At 42.9% G+C, this 22,395-nt stretch overlaps 1 protein-coding gene across 1 annotated transcript; it reads left to right on the forward strand.

Annotated features, from left to right (window-relative positions):
• The first annotated feature begins 369 nt into the window (after window positions 1-369).
• Window positions 370-5,022, forward strand: LOC127644861 (sulfotransferase 2B1-like). Its single transcript, XM_052128273.1, has 6 exons — window positions 370-592; window positions 1,097-1,305; window positions 1,435-1,561; window positions 1,682-1,767; window positions 3,240-3,420; window positions 3,991-5,022. The coding sequence occupies exons 1-6, from the start codon at window positions 454-456 to the stop codon at window positions 4,167-4,169; spliced, it is 921 nt and encodes a 306-aa protein (XP_051984233.1). The 5' UTR covers window positions 370-453; the 3' UTR covers window positions 4,170-5,022.
• Window positions 5,023-22,395: the final 17,373 nt, after the last annotated feature.

A 22,395-nucleotide genomic window follows, 5' to 3' on the forward strand; every position in this document is an offset into this window, starting at 1 on the left:
TAAAGCTCTTAATTTATATCCTTCAAGTTAAAGGTGCATGCAACTATTATGAACACCAACACTGTCACTGGTCTCTTAAAACGTGGTGTACACTTGGCAACATGATCACAAACAAAACAAAAAAAAGATAAAATCTTGATTAAATCTGAGTAAATGCGTAAAGCTTGCGGCATGTGTGGAGTTTGTCCAGATAATGATCAAACGAGGGGGTAAAAAAATGACAACTTCTCGCTTTGGCACCGTCACAGCTATAATGTACTCTTTTCCAAGGTAACCGGTTTCTCTGGAATTTCACCATGCTTGTGTAATTCCCCTTTCTGAATACAGCCTATTAGTTAGTGACATCACGGCACTTCCTATTTATCTCATAATATATAAGTTGAATTTTAACACGTTCTTCAGAGCTTCAGACGGTTTGTTCTCTCTTCCTTTTACGAACTCACACGTGCAGAGATGGCTCGACTAGATGTCACCGAAACTTTTCAAAACATCCTGTTTCCAGGACACATGCACACACAAGACTCCCTGAATTATGCCACCAATTTCAAGTTTCAGGACACAGATACTGTAATCGTCTCCTACCCAAAATCAGGTAATAATGACGCTTTTTCTGTATTCATTTTTTGTTGTTGTTTCAAGGGGTTTTACAAGAGTAAAAATGTATGCAATGTTATATTATATCATATTGATAGACAATATTTTTTACCTTAAAAAAAAAATGGTTACAGTATAACAGACATTACAGAATGGAAGTGAATGGGGATCCCAAAACTGGGATCAAAAGGTTTCGTCATCATGGCAACAGAGTTGCATTATTGGATAGCTTAAAATAGATTTATCATGCAAAAATCATGTTAAAACATATACTGTTTACATCATGTGGCTATACTTTTGAAAAAGCATGTATTTTAGCATCAATGGATTGGCCTCATTTACTTCCACTGCCTTACTGTAACCTCAATTTTTGCCTTTATTTAATTTCTTTACATAAAGGAGGTATTAAAAAATGCAGTTTGTGACCTCTTTTTGACTAGCAAGATATTTTCGTCTTGACTTTTAATAATTTACATCCTCTCATTCCCTTGAATTTTTATAGGAACCACGTGGATGCAGGAAATCATCACTTTAGTCCTGAGTAAAGGTGACCCAACTATAGCCCAAACGCAGCCTAACTGGGCCCGTGCACCGTGGCTTGAGCAGTACTACTGCCCAAAAGTTCTGGAAGCCTCTAAGGGGCCTCGAGTTATTACTACACACCTGCCTTACCATCTATTGGCACCAGCTCTGCAAGATTCGAAAGCAAAGGTGAGTAGATGGGTGAACCACAAAGGATGCAGTGCATTATCAGAAATTAACCTGTTTATTAACAATATTATCCCCAAATCTTTCTTTCATGAATTTGCCTGGAATTTATAAATGTTTGCCCTTTCTCAGGTTATCTATGTGTCTCGAAATCCCAAAGATGTGGTTGTGTCCTATTATCACTTTCACAAGATGGCCAACTTTCTCCCTGACCCAGGCTCATTCTCGGAGTTTCTCAGTGCGTTCCTGAAGGGTACAGGTTAGTTGATGTTTACTGTACATTATCTGCAAGTTATTATTTTGTGGTATGGTATGTCAACTTTTTTGTTCCTTACAACTTATTAACTTGTAATAATGTATGCCGCTTCTTTTCCATCAGTGCATTATGGGTCTTGGTTTGATCACGTCAAGGGTTGGGCCAGCCATGTGAACTTCCTTTACATCACATACGAGGAAATGTGGCAGGTATGTTAACTTTAAGAGCAAAGCCATTCATATTGTGATCACATACAGGAATGCAGATTAAGTCAGATAACTTGAGAAGATGCGGTATAATACGGAGCTGCTTGGAGGGTGAAAATTATGATATGAGAAAAATGATTAAACGGAAACAACATTCAGAACCCATTTTACTTATGTAATCTGACATACAGTATTTCCATTCAGAGTGAAACTGGATATTGTAAGGAATAGTTCACCCAAAAATAGAAATTCTCTCATAATTCATTCATCCCAGATGTGTGTGACTTTCTCTTTTCTGCAGAACACAAATGGAGATTTTTAGAAGAATATTTCAGCTCTGTAGGTCCATACAATGCAAGTGAATAGTGACAAAAAAAGCTTTGAAGCTCCAAAAAGCACATAAAGGCAGCATAAAAGTAATGCACATGACTCTTCTGAAGCAATCCAATCGGTTTTGAATAGATGGTAAATGGTCTGCTCTTATATATCGCCTTTAAAACCTTAGCGGTATTCAAAGCGATGCGTCTCATTCACCCATTCACACTCGCACTCACACACCAATGGTGGCAGAGCTGCCATGCAAGGCGCTAGCCTGCCATTGGGAACAACTTGGGGTTCAGTGTCTTGCCCAAGGACACTTCGGCATGTGCAGTCATGTGGGCCGGGAATCGAACCATCAACCCTGTGATTAGCACCTGAGTCACAGCCGCCCAATAGACAACTAATTTTTCACTTTACACTGAATGATCACTGTACGATCATGATTTCAAGCTCGATTACACTTCCTACACTTACACTTCTGACGCACCCGTAGAGCGCTAGATGGCGCTAGGAAGTGTAATTGAGCTTGAAATCATGATCACCAAGGAGACTGCTGATATCAAGATTTACAGTGAAAACTGAGTTATATTTTGGTCTGTTCCCACCTAAAACGATTTGATCACTTCAGAAGACATGGATTAAACCACTGGAGTCGTATGGATTACTTTTATGCTGCCTGTATGTGCTTCTTGGACCTTCAAAGCTGTGCTCACCATTTACTTGCATTGCATTGTGTGGAACTGCAGAGCTGAAATATTCTTCTAAAAATATTTTTTTTGTGTTCTGCAGAAGATCGTCATTTGGGATGGTATGATAAGTAAATGATACAAATTAACATTTTTGGGTGAACTATTCCTTTAAGAAAAGATGTAGGGTGGAACCTGGCATGTTATCCATTGGAAATTGATTGTATCGTGAAAGTAGTCATTACATACCAGAATGGAGCCACTTGATTGGTTGGGAGGGGTTAAAAAGTTGGAACGTTGGAAGCTATTACATTTTGATGAAATATTACAAAGACAATAACGTGCACCAATGGTGCACAATAATACCATGTGAACATATTAAGATAGTAAATAGGGTCAGTTCTGATTTCATGTTAACTTTAATCGTTTTGAATTTTTTGATTGAGATATTCAATTTGCTCTCCTCAGGATCTCCATGGTTCTCTTGAGAAAGTGAGCCGTTACCTGATGTGTTCTTTAACCGAGGATGAGCTGACCTCTGCTCAGAAGTACTGCAGTTTCAACAGCATGAAGGAGAATGCCATGGTGAACTACACCCTCATCCCTCAAGAGATCATGGACCACAGCAAGGGCAAATTCATGAGGAAAGGTATGTCTCTTCAATATTACTTGAACAAACACCTCCATGACTTTTTCCTTATCCATTACCAGTGTAATCAGATTTGATAATGAGGTAATTGAAAGAGGAGTTGAAAAGGAATATTCCCATACTGAAATCTGACATATGGTCTGTGGCATATGGTCCCTTATCAGGCTAATCAAGCCTCCGAGAGGGAAAACGACCGACTGCGGAGGATTGTGCGGGAAAGAGAGATCGATTACGGACATGTCCGTCATGTGTGTTTGTGTAAAACAGTTCAATGGAAAGGAGGCGAGAACCGACATTTCAATATAAATAATATTTGTAATGATAAACTTAGAAAGACACAAACACACACACATGACGGACATGTCCGTAAACGATCTCTCTCTCCCGCACCACCTTCCGGAGTCAGCCCTTATCCCAGAATGGATTGACATTCAATCAATACATTCAATCTGACATTAAAAGTCACACATGAACACATATTATATCTCAGCTCTGTCTTTTTCATATATTGCATCTAAGATTTTAAAGCAGTTTTCCTCCTCTGAATCTTGTAATCTTTAATTTCTCAAGGTAAAATCGGTGATTGGAAAAACATATTCGCTGAAGAGCAGAGCGACCACTTTGATGCCGTGTACTCCTCTCAGATGGCAGATGCATCGTTGCAGTTTAAATGGGAATGCCATGAACATGTTCTACAGCCCAGGATAACCGTTAATACTCCTGCATCCCATTCACTCAGAGATATTTAGAAATGTTCATAATACTCAACTTTGAAATGCTCAGTGAGCAGGCTAATTTATTTAATGCATTTTTTTCAAATATATATATATTTTTACATTTTATTATTTCTGTTTTATTCTTGTTCTATTTTTTTATATATATATTTTTTTAAATTGTCCAATGCATGTGTGATATGAGTGTTTAAGTAATTATAAGGGGCGTTTTAGGTTTAACCTTTAAGGTCTAAAAAGAAAAGTGATACAACAACACTGAAAAAGCTCACCTTTAATTTTCTATATTTTCCAAATTTATGTATACATCATTAACCTTTTTCGTATACGTTTATAAGAAGTACTGCTTGAAGATTGTTCTGGAGGTCAAATGTTTTTTGCAAATGCCTGATCTGATGGATAGGACAATTAAACTATTCCTGTATTGACCTGTTATAGGTATAACTTTCCAATTCTTTACAAATGTCAATGCAATATTTGTGTCACATGGCTAATTTAAAGGTGAAGTGTGTTATTTCTGCACTAAAGGCATCTAATGGATTCCATTGCAATGCATGAAAACCCTCCTCCGCCTCCCATTGGTTGTGCAAACAGATAGTCCTGCCCCAAATGCCATTAACTGAGCCAGTGTTGCTATGTCAGGCAAACAGAGCAATGTTTTGTTAGTGCCACAGTGCCAGTGTTTCAATTTGTTGAAGGAATCGACCTACAGTAAAAACAGATAGTTAGCTCTGAACACACTTCACCTTTAAGGTGCACAGCCGCAAAAGCATGATGCTGTCCTTTATCACTTGAGAACCATCTCTGATGTGCAGTACTTTTATGAATCAAGTCAAAGTCAAAAAACACATTAAACCTACTTAACAACCTCTGTTCTTATGCTAATTGTGGTCATTTCGAAGTTGTTTTTTATGCAAAATAACACTCCGTGATTATGGTATGAAGATGAAATCTGTGGCAAGACAGACATTGCTCTCAGGGATGTTGAGTAGAAGGATTGCGGAGCTCATTAGATGTTCGGGTGAACGTGAGGCTAATCTAAAAAGCCAGACCTTTAAGATGGCATTCTCTTTAATGGAGAGAGTGAAGTGGTTAGAGGTGGAGTGCTGCACCTGTGCTGCACTTGAAGGAAGGCACTTGAAATCTGCATTTGGGAGGAAGAAACAACAGAAAGAGTAAAAGATATCTCTTAACTCTCTGGACAGACTAATGGACTAGAGTCTTGGCACCCTGTTAAATAGAGTTTGTTTTACAGACACTTGAGAGAGGAAATTAGGCTTAACGTCACACAGGCATCCTGAAAGATATGATCATCTGATGCACGTCACATACGAAAATGGCAAGAGCAATCTCAAAACTGAAACATTTCCAAAAACAGCAAGTAAATAGGACATCTGAACAACAACTTTCTCAACAATATCTCAAACTGCCCTGCTGAAAAGACCAGGATTGCTGGTCACCAGCTTATGTTGTGTTTTGGGTAATAAACTATCATAACCATCTTCATCAAAAAGACAATGCTGGTCCACCAGCTAGAACAGCAGCAAACCAGCATAAATCAGCCTAGACCATCATGGGAATTTCATGCTGGTTGAGCGGATCTATTTAGCAGGGTGTGCTTAGTGTAACCCGCACAAGAAGAGACAGTCACAATGTAGATGAAAACTGCTTTTATTAAGAGCAGGCAAAAGTACAATAGGGAAAATCCAGAAGAAGAGTAGTCAAGGGGAGCGTAAGGTCGAAGCCGGGGAATCAGTATAAGGCAAAGGGGCAAATCTACAAATAGAGTGGTCGAGGAAAGCGTAAGGTCGAAGCCGGATAATCAGAATCAGAATAGCGAGTAATACTAACAGGTAGAATAAACAGGGGAGCTAGGGGAACACTAGAGCTGGCAAAGCGAAGGGGTAACTAAACAATAACCAACACCAGTGAGACGAAAGGGTCGTGATAAATATAGGGGAACAAACGAGCGGTGCAGGTGAAACGAATAACTAGGTGATGGGACGAGTGCAGGTGTATACAATGAAGGGGTGATTGAGACGAGTGCAGGTGTATTCAATACTCTGGCGATTGGGAGCGGGCATGTGAGCCCGAGGGGAGATTGGGAACGAGCATGTGAGCTCGAAGAAGCAGAACGAGCGCAGTGAGCTCGAGGGAGCAGAACGAGCGTGTGAGCTCGAGGGAGCGGGCTGAACCGAGGAGCGGGGTTCGTTACAGTACTCCCCTCTGCTATGGATGGCTCCTGACGGCCGCCGCTCGGTTGCGAGGAGCGCGACCTCTGGGAAGTGGTGCGGGACGATCGGGATGCTGGCGATGGTAGTCCAGCTTAAGAGCTGGATCCAGGACATCTCTGACCAGTACCCACGACTGCTCCTCAGGTCCGTAGCCCTCCCAGTCAACCAGGTACTGCAGCTCGCCTCCCGACGCCGGGAGTCTAGCAGAGCCCGGACCGTATAGGCGGGTTGACCACCGACATCGAGTGGTGGAGGGGGTATCTGGGCTGCCGTGGGTGGAAACATGGGGCTGTAGTGCACTGGTTTAAGAAGGGAAACATGAAACACAGGACAAATTTTGTAGCGGGGTGGTAAAAGTAATTTGTATGTGACAGGGTTAATGCGTGAAATAATTTTAAAAGGGCCGACATACTTGGGACTGAGTTTTTTTCGACGGGAGCCGGAGACGGATGTCTCGGTGGAGAGCCAAACACTTTGACCCGGATGGAACAGGGGGGCAGGACGGCGTCGGCGGTCTGCCTTAGCCTTCTGGGTTTGAACGGAACGTTGTATCTGGTCATGGGTGGCTCTCCAGACCTGGGCACTCCTCTGGGCCCAGGCATCCACCGCTGGAACGTCGCTGGGGTCAGCTTCCCACGGGAACAGAGGTGGTTGGTAGCCCAGGACGCATGGAAGGGGGTGAGGTGTGTCGATGAGCTGACAAGGCTGTTCTGGGCGTATTCGGCCCAGGGGAGGTAGGTGTGCCAACTGCCCTGGTTTTGGGCGCAGTAGGCCCTCAGGTACCTGCCTATCTCTTGATTGAGACGCTCGGTTTGGCCATTGGTTTGGGGGTGGTATCCCGAGGAGAAGTTGAGTTGGATACCCAGCCTGTCGCTGAAAGCTCGCCAGAAGCGAGACGTGAATTGGGTACCCCGATCAGAGGTGATCTCCTCGGGAATACCGAAGTTACGGAAGATGTGGGTGATCACCAGGTTGGCCAGTTGTGTCTCGTTGGGCAACTCGGGCAGAGGAATCAGGCGGAACATTTTTGAAAAACGGTCTATGACCACAAGGATCTCGGTCCGGCCGTCGGAGGGGGGCAAGTCCGTGATGAAGTCCATAGCAATATGGGACCACGGTCGGTCAGGTACTGGTAACGGCTGGAGGAGACCTGCAGGAAGGTGACAAAGCGTCTTGGACTGGGCACAGACAGGACATGAGAGGACAAAGTCGTGAATGTCGTCTTTGAGTGAGGGCCACCAATATCTCCTAATTCCCAGGTGGCCAGAACAAAGTGAAGTATGTACCCACTGCATCAGTTTGAGGGCGAATAATGGCGGGGACATATACCTTGTTGGGGGGGTTTGAGGAGGTGCGGGCTCGTCGCCTTGAGCCTGCAGGATGGCCTCCGTCAGTTCCCACTGAACGGGTGCAACGACGCACGACGTGGGGAGAATGGTTTCTGACTCAGGGGGTTCCGAGCCATGGCTGAACAGGCGAGAAAGTGTGTCCGCCTTGAGGTTCTGGGAGCCCGGACGAAAAGTCACGGTAAAGTGAAATCGGGTGAAGAACATAGCCCACCTGGCCTGTCGAGGGTTTAACCTCTTGGCGGTGCGGAGGTACTCTAGGTTCTTGTGGTCGGTGAAAACGACAAAGGGGAACCTAGAGCCCTCCAGCCAATGGCGCCATTCCTCCAGGGCCAGCTTGATGGCCAGCAGCTCTCTATTCCCGACGTCGTAGTTCTGTTCGGGGGAGGACAGCTTGTGAGAGTAGAACGCACACGGGTATAACTTGGCAGGAGTCCCGTGTGGTTGGAAGAGTACAGCCCCCACCCCTACCTCAGAGGCATCTACCTCTACCACGAACAGGAGAGTGGGATCGGGCTGCCGCAGGACTGGGGAGGTCGTGAAGGCCTCCTTAAGGGCCTGGAAGGCTTGTCGGGCGGGTGTGTTCCAGGTGAGGAACTTGGGTTGCCTCGTGTGAGAGAAGTGAGGGGTGCGGCGATTTTGGCGAAGTCTCTAATGAAACGCCGGTAGTAATTGGCGAAACCCAGGAACCGCTGGAGCTCCTTGAGCGTACTAGGTTCGGGCCAAGATAGGACTCGCGGCAACTTTGTCGGTCTCCATCTCCATAGTTCCTGCTGACAGGACGTAACCCAAGAAGGAGACGGAGGGGCGTGAAAGGCACACTTCTCTGCCTTCACGAATAGGTCATGCTCTCGTAGTCTCTGTAACACCCTCGAGACGTGGACGGTGTGTTCAGAGAGTGTAGCGGAGTATATTAACAGGTCGTCGATGTAGACGATGAGGAAGAGGTCTAGCATGTCTCGGAAGACGTCGCTCATAAACGACTGGAACACTGAAGGGGAGTTGGCGAGGCTGTACGGCATCAACAAATACTCGTGAGTGCCCCCTGGTGGTGATGAACGCTGTCTTCCATTCGTCCCCCTGGCGGATGCGCACAAGGTTGTACGCACTCCTGAGATCGAGTTTGGTGAATACCTTCGCCTTACTGACCTGTTCGAGGGATGGTTGGATGAGAGGTAGGGGGTAGGCGAACTTCACGGTGGCCTTATTTAGGGCCCGGTAATCGATGCAGGGGCGAAGCCCGCCGTCCTTTTTGCCCACGAAAAAGAAGCCGGACGCCACCGGGGAGGTGGACGGCTGGATGATGCCTAGTTTGAGTGCCTCGTCAATGTAGTCTTCCATGGCTTTAGTTTCGGGTAATATCAGGGGGTAGACTCGGCTCTTGGGGAGTGGGGACCCCGGAAGGAGCTCGATGGCGCAGTCCACACTACGGTGGGGGGGAAGACTAACCTGGGTCTTCTCGAACACGTCAGAAAAAGAAGAGTATTCAGGAGGGATGGTGACAGAGGAGTTTACTTCGGGGCTCTCTACGGAGGTGGAGGACACAGGAAGGGAAATGCAGTGTGATAGGCAGTGGTCGGTCCAGCGCAACAGCTCCCCTGTGCGCCAGGAAATGTGGAGGTCATGAAGTGCCAACCAGGGGTGGCCTAAAACTACAGGGTCTCTGGGTGAGTGTACTATAAAAAATTTGGATTAGCTCCGTGTGAAATAAGCCCACTTGGAGGGACAATGGCATGGTCCGGAAGGAAATGAGGCCCGATCCGAGGGGTGCCCCATCCAGAGAGTTAACTCTGCGGGGGGGCACGACCGGACTGAGTGGGATGGATAGCTTCTGGACCAAGCCATCGTCTAAAAAATTTCCCGCTGTCCCGGAATCCACTAGGGCTGGGGTAGAAAAGGAGACATCGTTAAAACTCAACATTACTGGGAGGCAGACTTGTTTCTGGGTAACGTTGAGAAAGACAGATGTTCTCACCTGGCTTCTGGAGAGGGAACGCCGAGGACCGGCTGGGCAGGAGTCAATCGCGGTGACCGGGTGCCGCAGTACAGGCAGAGATTCAGTGTCAACCGCCTGGTTCGTTCTGCTTGGGTTAGTGGAGCGCGACCAAGTTGCATGGGCTCGGCTGTGGAAGAGCGCTCGGGAGTCATGGGTTTGGGCGGGTTGAGAACCGTAGAAGGCTCGTGGACGACAGAGGGGCTCCGATAAGCACGGTCCCGAAGCAGGTTGTCCACAGTGATGGAGAGCTGAATGTAGTCCTCCAGTGACAGCGATTCTCCTCGGCATGCTAATTCCATTTGGAGCCGGTCATTCAACCCCAGGCAGTACACAGTCAACAAGGCAGGGTCGCTCCACCCGCAAGGGTGCAGAAATCGAGTGCATAGGCAGCGGCTGTGCGTGACGCCTGTTTTAAAAACACGAGGCGGCTGCCTATATCTCTGCCAGCTGCCGGGTGATTAAAAACCACAGCAATCTGGTGACAAAATTGATCATACGACAATAAAAGGGGGCTATTGGCGGTCCACAATGCGGTAGCCCATTGCCGTGCTTTGCCCGAGAGCAGGGAGATAACAAAATGCACTTTCTCACAGTCAGTGTGCAAAAGGGGGTGATAAGTCATATATACAGTGCATTGCATCAAAAACCCCTGACAAGCATCTGACGAACCGTCAAACCGCTCGGGGGTTTGAAAGCTCACGGTGCTGGGAAACACAGTGGGAACATCAACGGACACAGGGACAGACACAGGTGGCACAGGAAAAATCTGATCGGAAATAGCATGTACCGTTTGCAGAATTTCTTGTATTTGCTGTCCCTGAGCCGTGAGTGCTTGGTCGTGTTTGCCAACGGTAGATCCCTGGGCAGAAAGCGCCGTGCATATCCGCTCTAGTGAGCTGCGGAAATCCTCGGCGGCTTCCATTGTGACTGTCTTCTGTAAGGTTGGTTATTCTGTAACCCGCACAAGAAGAGACAGTCACAATGTAGATGAAAACTGCTTTTATTAAGAGCAGGCAAAAGTACAATAGGGAAAATCCAGAAGAAGAGTAGTCAAGGGGAGCGTAAGGTCGAAGCCGGGGAATCAGGATAAGGCAAAGGGGCAAATCTACAAATAGAGTGGTCGAGGAAAGCGTAAGGTCGAAGCCGGGTAATCAGAATCAGAATAGCGAGTAATACTAACAGGTAGAATAAACAGGGGAGCTAGGGGAACACTAGAGCTGGCAAAGCGAAGGGGTAACTAAACAATAACCAACACCAGTGAGACAAAAGGGTCGTGATAAATATAGGGGAACAAATGAGCAGTGCAGGTGAAATGAATAACTAGGTGATGGGACGAGTGCAGGTGTATACAATGAAGGGGTGATTGAGACGAGTGCAGGTGTATTCAATACTCTGGCGATTGGGAGCGGGCATGTGAGCCCGAGGGGGGAGACTGGGAGCGGGCATGTGAGCCCGAGGGGGGAGACTGGGAACGAGCATGTGAGCTCGAGGAAGCAGAACGAGCGTGTGAGCTCGAGGAAGCAGAACGAGCGTGTGAGCTCGAGGGAGCAGAACGAGCGTGTGAGCTCGAGGGAGCGGGGCTAACCGAAGGAGCGGGGTTCGTTACACTTAGATTTGCCAAGATACTAAAATCTGCAGTCAAAAGTCAACTTCCAAGACCAAATTATCTGAGCTATGCAATCCGCTTTAGTTTTATAGCTCTATAAATGTACAGTTTATTTAAAAACTTCTGAGACAAAGTTGATCCGTAAATTAAATTTTTGAACTCCAATGAGTCTCTCAAGATATAGCAACCTCTGAGCAATATCATTTTCCACTGGGCCAGCTTTTGGACAACAATTTTGCACGAGCAGACAGTTGTGATGTCGACATTTTACATTTACATTTATGCATTTGGCAGACGCTTTTATCCAAAGCGACTTACAGAGCACTTATTACAGGGACAATCCCCCCGGAGCAACCTGGATTTAAGTGTCTTGCTCAAGGACACAATGGTGGTGGGGCTCGAACCAGCGTCCTTCTGATTACCAGATTACCAGTTATGTGCATAGACCACTACACCACCACCACTCCAATATGAGCCACAATGCCAAAGCAGCTGCCTAATACATTAAGCACAACACATGTGGCATTTTGCATAACATTTGATGTCTGTCATCACCAATCTATGACCATTCACGAGATAATCTAGATAATGCACAAACACAGTTTATCAGCATCCAATCATATGGAGGGGCCTCGCATTTGTAACACACTGTTGATTTCCTGTGTGGAGTGAGTGTGACATTCTTAAAATATGCAAGTATGTTCTTCAGAGGTATTTCAGAGTTATTTATGTCAATAAAAAAACAGGGGAGTAAAAGTAACAAGAAACTACTTATGCAATGGAAGCAGGAGAGCATTAAAGGAAGAATTCTTCATGTGTTGACTGTATAAACAGCCATTGTGAACAAGCAATATTTCACTCGTCATCATTTCGAGTAAGATCGCCACACAAAGTCCAAAGTTGCTCTTAAAATGAAAGTGAAAAGTGACCATAGCTTCCAAGCTAGATTGTCATCAAATAATGACTTAAATTTCTCTCCGTTCCTCACACAAAGCTGTCATGTGACTTCAGAAGACATGGAATATAGTGCTTGAGTCATATGGACTACTTTTATGATGCTTTTCTGGTGCTTTTGTGACCTCAGAACCTAAAATTAACTATATATATATATATATATATATATATATATATATATATAAAGTACTTTAGTCGGTTAACGTTAATAGTTGGTAACTAAAAAATATATATACCCAAACTGTGTTTAAGTCCTGTTTGAAGTTCATACGTACGATGTCGGAAATGCGATGTGTGATTTTAGTGTGAAGTGATTTTAGCTGGAAACAACGGACCCGTTTTGCAATTTCATATTTCTTTTTTCTCTCTTTCACTTTCTAGGGAAGGCAGGAAGCTTTTTTAGCATCAACGCAACAAAATGATAAGCAAAGCCACACATCAGGTGTGTAATTCATGCTTTATCCATTTGATCAAACTAGTGCATCCACATACTTTGATGGGAAATGTAGTTTTGTTGCAAACGCTCGTCACTGCATAAACCACCTAAATCAGTCCTGTTTTCTGGCATGCTTTATCGTTTTTCTCCATTAACAGTACAAAACAATGCATTCAAACTAAACTGTGCAGTAAAAATCCTCAAGTAAAACTGAATTATTACCAATAGCAATTGGCTTCCAGCACGATTCTTAAATTCACTCTCTACCTGCTCCATCCATGCGGAGAGTTTGTCCAGAACAGACACATGCCACCAACACCAACAGATGCTTAAATTGTGTGTACATTCAATAAAGCCTTTCTTCAAGTATTGAAGTTAGTATTAATTTGACATGCATGCGCATTAGCTAGATACATTTTCCAGCGTAATCTGAGGTAAAGAAGCAAAATTGTGGTGAGAAGAATATAGTCTCAGAATGCTGTTCTGAGATGCGGGTTGGTGTTGTTTTGGCAGCACGAGGGGGACCTACACAATATTAGGCAGGTGTTTTTAATGTTGTGGCTGATCGGTGTATACACTGTATTTAGAAGGCTACATTTAGCGGCTCAATTGTAATGAGCATCAATGGCAAAATTTGCATTTTCTTTATGAGTGCCTTTATTTTGTAGTACATGATTTACAAAAGGCATTAAATATGGCATTCTGGAGAGCGATTTGAGTCTGACATCACAATAGCGTTAGTTCTGATTTTATTTTTCATTTTGGTCCATGTATTTCTCAATATGTCAGATCTCTCTTTTTTTAGTCTGGATCAAGACGACTGGCGTTAAATTGAAATGCTTTAGTTTCACATGAGTAGCTTTTAATAAGCAGTAAATGACTTGTATTGCGCTTAGCTGTGCTGCTGCCCTGATCAGAGAGATTAGGGCAGATGACTGGAATTTTTTCATTTGAATAAATGGTTAATGACATGCAGTAGTCGGAGTCAACCCACAGGTGTATTGGAAATGGAAGTAGGTCAATTCTGCCTTCGTCACCCGCAGAAAAACTTAGATGAATTCTTTCAGTGCCTGTTGAAAACCTTACTGCTCCCTTAGACTTAGGGGCTGCTCATACCGAATGTTTTTGCATCCATCTACACTGTTTTTCAATGTACAAATGTGCTAGATAAATGTCTTACTCATGGCCAATAAGCCACTGGGAAAAAAGAAAGAATATAGCAAAGGAGAAGAATGATATACATGTGACGCTTCAAGGCTTGAGCTTGCAGCTGTGTTTGAGAGAGAGAGAGAGAGAGAGAGAGAGAGAGAGAGAGAGGTCAACAAGGAGAATGTCTTGACTATTGCAATGCTATTCATTCTGCTGCATCTAGCTTTTTAAGCACAACGACACAAATGGAGTGAACTTCCCCTTACTCTCCTTGAATTTCTTATTAAGAATAAAGCCATTCTTCACCTTAGAAACGTAATGTTTAAACTTCATTGCAATTTTAATATTGCAGAATGTTACTTTTAAAAGTAACATGTTACTGTCACGAACATTGAGAGCGCCTCCCCCTCCAGCCGTCGGAGATCAGTTTCGCCGGAGTTTTGATTATAGACTACATTTCCCATAAGCCCACATACCTAGGTCTGATTACGCCCCAGCTGTTCCCTGTTTACCATCCACTATTTAATCAGCTCAGTTACTCAAACTCTTTGCGAAGTCTTGTTTTGCTCCGGCTACAATTCCAAGCGTTTTACCCTGTTTATCATTCTGTCTATTGTGTACCGACCCTGCTTTGTTCCTGTACCGTGTTAGTTTGCCGCCTGCCCTTTATTACCTTTGCCAGTTCATAGTTCATTGATTGTTTGCTGCCTGCCCCGACCTCCTGCCTGCTCTCACGTTGATTCTGCCTGCCTCCTACATACCTGTTTGCCCGTGTCGACCATTGTCTGTACCACTACTGTGTATTCATTAAATACTGCTTATGGATCCCAACCAGCCTGTGTCTTCGTTACAGTTACATTATTGCGTTACTCCTAAAAAGTATCAACTGACTTGACAGTTTGACTTTTTTTAGGTGTAGTGATGAGTTACATCCTTTTGCATTATTTTGGCATTAAAAAGCATGCTGGCAAAGCTTAGAGTCTTTCACTGCAAAATAGAAGAGAATTCACCTCTGACATCACATATGTCACACAAAAAGTTGCATTTTTAAACCCACTGTTTCAGTGGGTCAGGAATTGGCTGATTAGCATCACTCCTTGTTGATGAGAGAGGTCAACGGAGAATGGCCAGACTGGTCCAAGCTGACAGCAAGGTGTCAGTAACCCAAATAACCACACGTTTAATCCGCTCTATGCAGAAAAGCATTTCTGAACATACAACACATCAAGCATTGAGGCGGATGGGCTACAGCAGAAGACCCCTCCGGGTTCCACTGCTGTCAGCTAAGAACAGATACTGATGCTGCAGTAAGCACAGGCTTCACAAAAACTGAATTGTAGATGATTGGAAAAACATTGCCTGGTCTGATGAATCTGGATTTCTGCTGTGATATGGAGATGGTAGGCCCACTGCAGCCTCAACATTCTGTTCTCGGCTGACAGAAGAGGAACCCGATGTTGTCTTCTGTTGTTAAGATTAGGATTAAGATTCAGGCAGGGTCAGCCATGAAACAGCACCCCTGGAGCAGATAGGGTCAAGGGCCGTGCTCAAGGGCCCAACAGTGGTATCTTGACAATACTGGGGCTTGAACCCCCAACCTTTCGGTCAATAACCCAGAGCCTTAACCGCTGAGCCACCACTGGCCACTGTTGGTCATTCTGAGATGTTATTCTGCTCACTTCAATTGTACAGAGTGGTTATCTGAGTTACCATAGCCTTTTTGTCAGCTCAAAAGGTCTGGCCATTCTCTATTGACCTCTCTCATCAACAAGGCGTTTCCATCCGCAGAACTGCCGCTCACTGTTTTTCACACCATTCTCTATAGACTCTAGAGACTGTTGCATGTGATATATATATACACACACACAGACAATAAAAAAAGTCCTCTCACTTTCAACTGCTTTCATTTTCAGCAAACTTGATGTGTAAATATTTGTATGAACATAAAAAGAGACATAAACTGAACAAGTTTCACAGACATGTGACTAACAGAAACGGAATAATGTGTCTCTGAACAAAGAGGGGGTCAAAATCAGGAGTAACAGTCAGTATCTGGTGTGCATCTCCTCCTCATGGACTGCACCAGATTTGCCAGTTCTTGCTGTGAGATATTACCTCACTCTTCCACCAATTCCCATAGCCCTCACCCTCCGATGCAACAGGTCCCAGACGTGCTCAATGGGATTAAGATCCGGGCTCTTTGCTGGCCATGGCAGAACAGTGACATTCCTGTCTTGCAGGAGATCACGCACAGAACGAGCAGTATGGCTGGTGGCATTGTCATGCTGGAGGGCCAGGATGAGCCTGCAGGAAGGGTACCACATGAGGGAGGAGGATGTGTTCCTTGTAACGCACAACGTTGAGATTTCCAGCAATGACAACAAGCTCAGTCCGATGATGCTGTGACACAACACTCCAGACCATGATGGACCCTCCACCTCCAAATCGCTCCCGCTCCAGAGTACAGGCCTCGGTGTAACGCTCATTCCTTCAACGATAAACATGAGTCCGACCATTACCCCTGGTGAGACAAAACCACGACTCGTCAGTGAAGAGCACTTTTTGCCAATCCTGTCTGGTCCAGTGAAGGTGGGTTTGTGCCCATAGGTGACGTTGTTTCTGGTGATGTCTGGTAAGGACCTGCCTTACAACAGGCCTACAAGCCCTCAGTCCAGCCTCTCTCAGCCTATTGCAGACAGTCTGAGCACTGATGGAGGGATTGTGCATTCCTGGTGTAACTCGGGCTGTTGTTGTTACCATCCTGTACCTGTCCCACAGGTGTGATATTCGGATGTTCCGATTCTGTACAGGTGTTGTTACACGTGGTCTGCCACTGCGAGGACGATCAGCTGTCCTTCCTGTCTCCCTGTAGTGCTGTCTTAGGCGTCTCACAGTACGGACATTGCAATTTGTTACCCTGGCCTCATCTGCAGTCCTCATGCCTCCATGAAGCATCCTTAAGGCACGTTCATGCAGATTTTGTCTACTGACTCTGTTTTTCAGACAGACAGGTCTATTTAGTGTCCTAAGTTTTTATAATTGTGAACTTCAACGCATCTGATTGATTGGTAACACACTCTCATTTCAGTTCATTTAGTGGTTATTTTGTATTATTTTAGCAGACGGCATGCTTCACAAATTCAGATCAACAGCATTAAAGGTGCTGGATGTGATTTTAGCATTCTGAAGCTTTCACATGACTGAGCCATTGAATTAGCCACGCCCCCTCATTCCAAAACCCTACCCACCAAAGAGAATTTTTAGACCAAAACAGAGCAAAGGAGCAGCATTGTTGGTTTCTGGGGCTATATATATATAAACAGAGAGAGAGATCTGTCATTGCAAGAAATCTTTGAAAGTTTGAAATTTCAGACAGAAATTTCCAGGTTTAAATAATTAAAAAAAAGTGGTATCAGACTTTTTAACCACACTTTATGTGTGTATTCTTTTCTGTGTTTTATAAATGAATGGCAGAAGTGGAATGTGTGTCCTTGATGTTGAAAGTGTCAGAACAGCTCATTATAAAAGTCAGGAAGAAGTGTGCATGTTTAGAGATGGGCAAGATGCTTCGATTCACGGTGGCTCTTTTGACGTCGATGAGGGAGGAGGCTGGCGGACTCATGGCCAATAAGCCACTGGGAAGAAAGAGAGAATATAGCAATGAAAATTAGAAGGAGAAGAATGATATACATGTGACACTTCAAGGCTTGAGCTTGCAATTGTGTTTGAGAGAGAGAGAGAGAGAGAGAGAGAGAGAGAGAGAGAGAGAGAGAGAGACTGGGTCAACAAGGAGAAATGCTGCCTGTGATGTGCAAGGCAGAAGAGTGAGTGGTCGTAACATATTGTGTGAGGGAGAAACAATGAAGGGAGGAAGGGGATGAAAACAGGGGTGGTTGGAGGGATAACTGAAAGAAAGAGGCAAAAGCTACAGATGCAAGTGGACTTGTGTGTGTGTGTGGTACCTGTATTCTCACTGGAGACTGTGTATCCAATACCAGGAATCAAAGTGGACTTAATACATCTTGACCAAGACTAGCTGAAGAAAGAAGCATTATCTCGTGCTTTCACCTCTCACAAACAGTTTTCAGCCACAGAAAATGCTGGTAAGAGCATTGCATGCAGACGATTGTTGTATGTTTGTGTGATATTGAGATGGTTTAGCATTTCATATTTCTGAATAGTTCCTATTACAAACAGTTAAAAAAATAATATGCTGCTGTATAATTTTAGAAACACTCTACTTGTTTTATGAAATAAGATGTCATTAATGATTCAAAGACATTTTTACTCAGGGTCATGTTTCCTAAAATGTTCATGAATATTGAAAACCAATAAATAATGTAGGAATGGAAAGAACCGGGAAAAACTCCTGGAATGGGATGTTGAAATATCAGTTCGACGTGTCGCAACAAACATCAACGTCATTCATGTAACGCATATTTATGTACGAAACATTGCACAGCAAATATTTACATAATTATCAAAGCAAACAAAAGTGGAAAAACCATGAAAAAAAACAATGAGTCACAAATGAGTCACCATCATCATTTCTTTTCTGACAGTTTTGTTGTGTTGTAGCTCAATTTAGTTACATTTTGGCATAATTTCTAAGTGATGTCATTTATATCCATTTTATATCCATTTTTTTGGTAATTTGTTGTGTTGTGCACCCCTGCTCGCTGTTCACTTGGATATCACAACACCCCCATTGAGTCACTCAAAACCTTCTCCCCCTGCCGATTTCAGACCATCTGAGGGATCCGACCATAGATCCGATGATATTGACAAGCTAACGTGCTGACGTCATGAAAGATGCATCTTAAACTGAACCCTCATGAATATGCATACCACAGCTGGCCAGATGCGAAGATTTATTTTATAGTAAAACAAATAAATAATGTCATATTTTTGTTACACACAACCTAGCGTTTCGCTTCAGAAGACATTAATTAATCCACTGGAGTCGTATGGATTATTTTTATGATGGCCATATATGCTTTTCGAGCTTTAAGACTTTGAGCATTCACTTGCATTGTATTTTTTTTTATTTCTTTATTTGATCAGGGACAATGCACAAAAAATATTAGTCTAAAAAAGAAGAGATGTCATGTGCCAGGTTATAGCAAAAAATGCTAATTTCCACCTGCTGTCCCTGGACAGGTTGATGTTATACTTACAAAAGTTATAATAAAATAATATACAGAATAATACATGGAAATCACTCACATCATAAAAAACACTCTCTACTTCAGGAAACTATCACTCGCTCATTTACAGTTTACATCATTCATATCACAGTCATTCAGTGCGTACAGATTTGCTTTGATAATAACCACTGTTTGGTCAGGCGTGTAAAAGTACTGAAGTTTGTACATGAAATAATATCGTTTGGAAGAGTGTTCCAAAGGCTCGCTGCTTTATAAGAGAACGATTGTTGACCGTATGTGGTTCTACGTCTCGGAACGCTGCACTCTCCTCTGACTGTCGACCGTGTGGCTCTTGAAATTCTCTCCGAATTTAGTGTGACAAATTTTCTCAAAGGGGGAGCAGCGATGTTATGGATAATTTTAAATAAAGCAGAAATTTGATTATATTTAATGAGGTTTTCAACACTCAAAATGTTATATTTACTTTGTACTTTACAATGATGGTATTAGCGAGGCTTTTTATCATGAATTTTCATAGCCCTTTTATATAATGATTCAAGTAATTTTAACGATGTTTTACACGCCTGAGACCAACTAGACATGCAAAACAGTAGATGTGGAACAATCATAGTGTTGAGATATATATTTGAGGCTTCCGTAGTTAATGAGTTTCTAATATGTTTATAGTTCATCAAATTAAATTTCAATTTATTACCAATTTTTTTAATGTGTCTTTTAAAGCCGAGATTCGAATCAATTACTAGACCTAAATATTTTGTTTCATTTACATTTTTAATTTTTTGTCCATTTACTTGAATTTTTTGAGTTTGTTGTAGTTTACGTTTATTTGAGAAAAATATTGAGACCGTTTTATCAACGTTTAAGGTCAAACAAGACGTCTGCAACCATTCTGCAACTTTTTGCATCTCTTTTGATAGTTTGTCAGTAACCTCCAGCTCGTTTTCCCCAAAAGTGAAGATCACCGTATCATCAGCGTACATAATTACGTCAACGTCCGAACACACTCTAGGGAGGTCATTTATATAGATGCTAAAAAGCAAGGGTCCCAAAACAGACCCTTGCGGCACTCCCATCGAGGTAGCTCTAAACGCCGATTTGATGTTATTAATTTGTACAAACTGGTGTCGGTCGCTCAAATAAGATCTTATCCAATTTTGAGTGTGCTCAGAGAGACTATATTGATTTAGTTTACTGTAGAGTATCTGATGATTGACAGTATCAAAAGCTTTACGCAGATCAAGGAAGACTGCTCCCACCACCCTTCCCTGATCCACATATGCCCTGATAGTTTCCAAGAAGTAGCAACAGGCAAAGTCTGTTGAATATTTCCGTCTAAAACCAAATTGCATTGGATTTAAAAGAGATTGTGAGTCAAAATGGGTGGTAAGTTGCTCCGCCACCGTCTTTTTGAGCACTTTTGACGCAGCTGGAAGGATGCTTATTGGACGATAATTATTCATGTCTTGTTTGTTTCCAGACTTAAATATAGGGGTGACAATCGCAGGTTTTAGGGCTGCTGGAAAAATACCCTCACTAATTGATTGATTGATCATTGTTGTCAACGGATCAGAAAAAATGTCCTTATATTGTTTCAAAAAAGAAGTATCAAGTCCATAAATATCCTTTGCTTTGCTGCTGTTTACCACAGTAATTATTTTTTCAACTTTAGTTTTAGTTATTAAGCTAAGATTAAAATCAGATTTGTCACTGATTATGAGAGGGGGATGAGCAGTTTGAAAATTCAGAGCCAGTTTTTGGACACTGTTTAAAAAATATTCATTAAAATTTGTTGCTATTGCAAAAGAGTCATCAATAATTTTTCCATTAATATTGAGACAAATATTCTCACTTTTTGATGTTTCTTTTCCAATCAATTTATCAATAGTTTTCCATATTATTCTACTATTACCTTGTGCATTTCTTATGATTTCAAGAAAAAAACTGGCTTTGGCCTTTCTAAACTCAGCTGTAACTTTATTTCTTTGACTTGTAAAGGCAAGTCGATCCGTTGTTAATCCTGATTTTAGAAATGTTTTTAGCACCACATCTCGCTTTTTCATCATATCCCAAATAATTTTGTTGAACCATAGCAAATTTCGTTTTGTATGTTTCTTTCTTTGCTTATTTTTTTGTATATTTGGTTAAGATGTCATTTACGGCTAACATAAGATCATGACAGCCCTGTTCACAAGATTTTTTCTCCAAGATGTCTGCCCACTTTGTTTGTTTTAAATCTTTTTCAACCAGTTGTAAATGTTTCTTTGGAATGAATGTGATACACATTTTACTATACATTGAATTTTCATTCTTGCACCTTGTTTTTTAAAATTTTCTAGCTACTAGGGTTAAATTGTGGTCAGACATGCCTGTGATTAAATTATAGGTTTTAATTATTCTCTCTGGTTTATTTGTCAATATTAAATCTATTAAAGTTTGAGAAGATCTTGTTATACGAGTTGGTTTACTTAATAGGTGTGTCATTTGAAAAGGTTTTGTTATTTCTTTAAGTTTGTTTCTACATAATTTCTCAGACCAATTCAAATTAAAATCACCTAAAAGAATTACTTCTTTTCCATCACATTGTTTAAGTTACCAAGAGAAATAAAGAAATCATTAGTAGCTTTGGGAGGTCGATAAATTGCTAATACACAGAAAGCCATTTGAGGAGATAAAGTAATAGTAGTCCCCACGCACTCCAAGTTACAATCACTGATGTCCATTTGTTTACTTTGGATGTGATCTTTTATGTAAATCAGCACACCGCCGCCTTTACCCTTGTTTCTGTCACGTCTATACAAGGTGTATCCCGACACTTTCACTATAGAAGAGGGAATAGTAGGAGTTAACCAAGTTTCCGTTAAGCAAAGATAGTCAAGATTTGAGTCCGTTAACAAATGTTCGATCTGCTCAGTCTTTGAAACAATGCTGCGGATGTTTAAATGTCCTCCGAAGATGCCCTTCGGCTTTATTTTCGGGTTCCAAAGCACGCTCGCGTGATTCACAGTCTGAAACAGTTTCATTTGCTGCTGTTTAAATAAGGCAGTAGTATTTGCAGTAATTGCTGGCTTAGCGTGGATCACTGATGTTAATATTTTCTCAGGAATGAGCGTAGGAGCGTAGTTTATCAGGGGGTTACCTCGTTTTCCCACACTGGAGCCTTGGATATGGGTCAGCGACGCTTCCACCACATGAATGGGAACAACTGATTGTAGAGCGTCCACACGATCTTGATAATCCAGAGGCCCGGGGTTTAGATGAATATCCCCACATAGCAGCAAAAACGTGCATAGAAAGACAGAATATCCTCGAGTCCGACTTGCCGGTACCGTCCCTCTGAAGCAGCACCGCTCACGCA

The sequence above is a fragment of the Xyrauchen texanus genome, chromosome 1, assembly GCF_025860055.1.
Source record: "Xyrauchen texanus isolate HMW12.3.18 chromosome 1, RBS_HiC_50CHRs, whole genome shotgun sequence".
Lineage (NCBI taxonomy): Eukaryota > Metazoa > Chordata > Actinopteri > Cypriniformes > Catostomidae > Xyrauchen > Xyrauchen texanus.

Coding starts and splice junctions, on each gene's coding strand:
- LOC127644861 (XM_052128273.1), top strand. CDS start 454: ATGGCTCGACTAGATGTCACCGAAACTTTTCAAAACATCCTGTTTCCA. Junction 1,306..1,434: donor TGCAAGATTCGAAAGCAAAG/GTGAGTAGATGG, acceptor GCCCTTTCTCAG/GTTATCTATGTGTCTCGAAA. Junction 3,421..3,990: donor GGGCAAATTCATGAGGAAAG/GTATGTCTCTTC, acceptor TAATTTCTCAAG/GTAAAATCGGTGATTGGAAA.